General features: G+C 42.0%; 1 protein-coding gene across 1 annotated transcript; it reads left to right on the forward strand.

Moving 5' to 3' along the window:
* Positions 1-570: 570 nt before the first annotated feature.
* On the forward strand, positions 571-2,942 carry hoxa9a (homeobox A9a). Its single transcript, XM_015028997.1, has 2 exons — positions 571-1,478; positions 1,831-2,942. The coding sequence occupies exons 1-2, from the start codon at positions 953-955 to the stop codon at positions 2,070-2,072; spliced, it is 768 nt and encodes a 255-aa protein (XP_014884483.1). The 5' UTR covers positions 571-952; the 3' UTR covers positions 2,073-2,942.
* The last annotated feature ends 2,577 nt before the right edge of the window (positions 2,943-5,519 follow it).

Raw genomic sequence — 5,519 nt, forward strand, 5'->3', positions numbered from 1 at the left:
AATGCAAAACAAATAATAGAAATATAGACAAGCAGTAGTAGCAATGACGACGACGACGACGACGACGACGACAACAACAACAACAACAATAATAATAATAATAATAATAATAATAATAATAATAATGAAACCGTTCAAACCACAAATACATCTTGCATCAGAAAATAACAAAAACAGCACAATATCTGTACTTCATTCAGAGATTTCTGACACTCCGACAACGGAAAATGACGCACATTGGATGATGTTTCCTCTCAGCCTTCGGAGCAAAAATAAAAACAGGACGCAGTGTGTTTTGGTCGTAATTTATCCTCGCATTGCTTCAATCCTCGAGTTGCAAAGTTCCTCTTTAATACGCGGGTGTTTTTAAATGTGTTTTGGCGAGCGGCAGCGGCTGGGCGCTTACGTGTCCAATAAAGTAACTCGTAAAATGAGGCTTCCAAATACATATTGTATCGTTTTGGATAAACCAAGGAAGGGATTTGAATGGCTGTAAGTAGCAGTGCTGTTGTTGACTCTTGTCTCTTTTTTTCATTCATATATATATATATATATATATATATTTATATATTTTTTTAAAATCTCACTCCCCACAGATGTTCAAATCTTGATCATTTATAAAAACCAGTGCTTGTTATAGTCGCGCAGGCTGAGTATTTAATGACTGCAGGGATTGATTTATCTTTTATTGTTCGGCTTTATGATCACGTGTCTCGGCCGCCCAATGGCATCGCGCCGTGGCTCCCCATTACTTTCCCCACTGTAGTTCTCCGTGCATGGGGCCAAGTTGCTACTTGATTTCTCCACATTGTTATTTTGTGAGGCTGCGCTTTGCTGCGCGTGCATTTGTGTGTGTGTGTGTGTGCTTTTGGGGAATGTGTGCTTTTTGTTTTACTTTGCATGTATCTGTTGTATGACTGCGTACATGTGAAATCGGTCTAATTTCCCTGCCATGTCGACGTCCGGAGCACTCACGAGCTACTACGTTGATTCCCTTATCCTGCCTGAAAGCGAGGAGCTCTCTACCCCGAGGTACCCCTCCGGTGTCGGTGTCCAGCACGCCAGACAGCCAGCCCCTGTGGTTGACCACAGCGAGCTCGGAACTTGCGGCTTCCCGTCCAAAGCCCCCGTTTTCGGGCCGTCATGGAACCACGTCCCGGCTCAGTTCCCAGGCGCCGTCTCCTCTGTTTATCACCACTACGGGCATCCGCAAGGCCCGATGGGCGCGGAGACGGACGGCCGCTACCAGTCTTGGCTTCTTGAGCCCGTGTCAATGACTGGATTACCGCCGAGTCACCATCACTATGCGATCAAACCGGAGGGTCTGGGGACGCCGCCGGGATCTCACACGGCGCTGCTACTCTCCGATTACGCCAACGGCACGGTGGCGACACCGTCACCCGGAGAGAAGGACGAGCTGTCCGCGCAGGGAGGGGAGCTGAGCGCAGAGGGCGAGGACAAACCGGGCCTGGACCCAAGTAAGTTAGCCCGCTCTGTGCTCTTTTATGTTTCAGCTATTTTTACGCATAAAAGTCACGAGGTGCGAGGTGCATGATGTCAGTTGGCATTCTGAGCGTGCCATTACCTTATGGAGGGCTGTGAGGGGCTCACGTTGCAGTATCAGATGTTGGAGAGTGCAGAAAGGTGGACAGCTGTTTTTAGAGACGAAGCGTCTCTCACTTTCACATGTTACTGATCCATTATTATTATTATTATTATTATTATTATTATTATTATTATTAATATTATTGATAAAATCAATTTTGAAATGTTCCTGAAAATAGAACCAGTACTTGATCTTCCCCCCTCCCCTCCCCAAATTCTTCCTAGATAACCCTGTGTCCAACTGGCTCCACGCGAGCGCCACGAGAAAAAAGCGCTGCCCTTACACCAAGCACCAGATCCTGGAGCTGGAGAAGGAGTTCCTCTTTAACACCTACCTGACCCGGGACCGCAGGTACGAGGTGGCTCGACTGCTGAACCTCACCGAGAGACAGGTCAAAATCTGGTTCCAGAACCGCAGGATGAAGATGAAGAAGTTTAACAAGGACGGCGCGCCGAAAGACGACTGAATTTACGCGCAGATTCACACAGGATATCTAGGCTGTGAGCAGATCAGCTGGACATTTGTTTTTAAAACTCTCTTGTCTTATTGTACTATATAACATCTTATAGAATTATTTGTCTTGTAAAAGAAAAAAAAGCATGTCGGAGATTAGTTTGATGCTACTACCTTTAAATTGCACAATTCTGACAGTGCCCATTGTTTTGTTTCGTTTTTTTTATTGCTTTGTTGATTTGAATTAATACCTCGTTAAAGTGTTAAATTAGTCGGCCTGCTCCTTTTAATTGTGCTTGTTTGTGTATGGATGTTTCTAGCCAAGTGTGTGTGTGTGTGTGCGCGCGTGTGTGTGTGTCTGTTTTGTTTAGTTATATTTGTTGTCTAAACGTATAGTTTATGAAAGAAAACTGTGTTAATTTTACTGTCTTTTCTCCATAAGTAATAGAACAATGACAGATGGCCGTGAATTTGATACTAACTTTAAAAACCGTAGTGGGGAAAACAGTTCGCATTGATACACAAGCCGCTCAGATCTCTTAGAAATTCCTAATAGATCTTATCACAGGTATAGTTACTGTCATCGACTACCTATATCGTTCAACTACCTACAATATGTTTGTTTGCTTGTTTTTTAGACTTTGGATCATATAGATATGCTGGCATCACTGTAAAAAAAAAAAAAACAAACAAAAAAAACGCGTCTGACTGAATTTCAGGGAGTGACATTTCCAATTAAGGGACACCATGTTTGTTAAGAGAGAGAAAAGGAAACACTGTAGGCTATCCATTGAATACCTCGCACGGTCTTTTGACCGTCAGACGTTTGGTTCATATATGTAATTTGTATTATTTATTAAATAAAACAAATTATATCTCGAAAGCGTTGGTCGTCGGACTTTCATTTCACGATTGTGTTTTAGTCAAGTCTAGTTTTGCCGTGCGTAAAAGGTGCCCATAAATAAGAGTGCATGCAGGAAATATATTGTCTAAAATGCGTTTGTTTATTTATTTATTTATGTATTTATTTATTTATGTATTTATTTATTCACCCACTTATTTACTTATTTCAAGTTAAGTTATTAGGACAGTTTTTACACACAAACGCACAGTAATTACAATGAATCTACTGGTGCGAGTGTGTGTGTGTGTGTGTGTGTGTGTGTGTGTGTGTGTGTGTGTGAGTGAGTGTGTTTTGGGGAAAGAGTTGCGTCTTGGCAGAGGATGTTGTTAGTTGTATACAGCCATAAAAGACAATTACGGCTATAACCTTTTATGGGGTGCAAAGCGCTACGAGGCGAGAGGGGACGCGCACGCGCTCACGCACACTAAAAGAAGAGACACTGAGATCTTCGACAGCTGAAAGCTCAGAAGAAAGCGGCCCGGGCGTGTTTGTGTCCAGCTCAGCACAGATATGACAAGCCTTACAGCAGGGCCTTGTCAACAGACCCGATCAGTTTTAGACGTTTCTTTGTTTACTACAGTTAATTATAACACAAATATGATTATTTCTAAGTTACATATCTTGTTTTTTTTACCCCCCAAGTGAAGAAGCATATCTTACTGCTTGTAGATTATAAATGTGGATGTTCTAATGGCGGCGCTGGTTCAAGTCCCCCGCATGTTTGAGAAAGCGTTCGGCACACACGCACTTTGGTAAATAATGGAATATTTCTTTTTCAATCAACGTGTTCTGATGGAACAAGCTCTCACGGACTCTGCAGAAACAACAACAACAAAAAGTACTGACTAACTTTCCTTCTAAGACTCAATCGAGCCCAACAGGAGTGGTGTTGTGACGCGTTTGGGGTGGACGCAGATGGACCCAAACTTCAAAGACTCGGCCAGAGACAGCGTAATAAAAGCGCCTGCTCTGCTATACACTGTCTGGCATTCCAGTTTTAATGGCTTTATGGCCGTCCAGACACAATTAGACCGTTTCCAGAATGGCACCCATTTGCTTCCCTCCTCCTCCCCACCTCCCCCACCTTCTTCTCTTTCTGTGTGATTGGGATCTGTGACAAAAGGCCGAGCGGAAATGATCAGCTTTATTGGATTCCTATCCGACAGAGGGAACGCGCAGGACTCACGGTCATTTGGAACCCTCCTTTGTTTCCACCTGGGAACCTTCCCCCCTCTGCTCTTTATTTTGATCCAAAAGGCGAGCGGAGGAGCAAACATGGACGCAGGAGTCGAAACCAGCAACAAGCTTTAAATTGTTCTGAAAAATCATATTTGCAGCTGAAAATGTCACAACCGTGGAGACGCAATAGTCCCCTATTCTCTTACGTATTTTAATTCCTGAAGTAATGTCACAAATAAAATAAAAAAAAAAATAAATAAAAAATAAAAAAAAGGTTGCCGCAGCTGGAAACTGCCTCCTCCACCCCGCAATACCCACAAGTTGACAGGAGGTGGCGACACTTTTCCATCAACGTCACTGCTGTTTTTTGCTGTCTGAACAGTTCCTCCCCGGCGAAGCAGCACAGAGGGAACAAACTGTAGTAACATTTTAAGAGTCAAGGAAAATAACTTCACACCTTTTTTACAGTCTCACCGCAGAAGCTGGTTTCATACCCTGCAGCTCTGAGAAGGGGAAAGGCGACAGAGTGAAGATTTAACTATGTGGCTTCGGCCGGATAACTGCTGCTCATGCGCACAACGAAGGTCTACATGTTTACTGGTGTTTTTTCTTTGTTTTTGTTTTTTTTCCTTCCTCTGAGTTGCATTTATTTCTTTTTTATGATTAATTAATTATTAATTAATTATTAATTATTAATTTACTTATTTATTTATGTTGAACCAAGCTTCTTTGATAGAGCGGAAAATTCAAATTAGCATTTTGTTTCCCTCCAAGTCTATTGTATTTCTTCTCTCAGCACTTTACTTTGCAGTAGCTCTTACAAAGAGGATCTAAAGCAGGGGTGTCCAAAGTCGGTCCTCGAGGGCCGGCATCCTGCATGTTTTAGTTCTCTCCCTGGTGGTAGCAACAACCTTTTCGGCTTCTCAATGTTCCTCTTAGGCCATCTAACGAGCCATCATTTGATGCAGGTGTGCTAAACCAGGGAGAGAACTAAAACATGCTGGATGCCGGCCCTGGAGGACCGACTTTGGACACCCCTGATCTAAAGTAAAAAAAAATAAAAAATAAGTAAAGAATTCTAACGAAATGGGTACTAAATCAAAGGTAGTAAAAAGTAGTAACCCTGACAGAAATAATTAAAGTGAGATGGGATGGGGTGGAAACAGAAAATAGAATTATTACATAATGTGCAGATTAGACTGTAGTAGTTTTATTTAATTTATTTTTAGTAATGCGTTTCATCCTTCCTAATATTTAATTGCTCATAGGTTATTGAGGGCATCGGCATATTTTAAGTAGCCTCAGCAGATTAAAAATTTAAGGCTTATTATTATTATTATTATTATTATTATTATTATTATTATTATTATTATTATT

Source organism: Poecilia latipinna, unplaced genomic scaffold, assembly GCF_001443285.1.
Source record: "Poecilia latipinna isolate Pla-1442-1.1 unplaced genomic scaffold, P_latipinna-1.0 Scaffold141, whole genome shotgun sequence".
NCBI classification, from domain to species: Eukaryota; Metazoa; Chordata; class Actinopteri; order Cyprinodontiformes; family Poeciliidae; genus Poecilia; species Poecilia latipinna.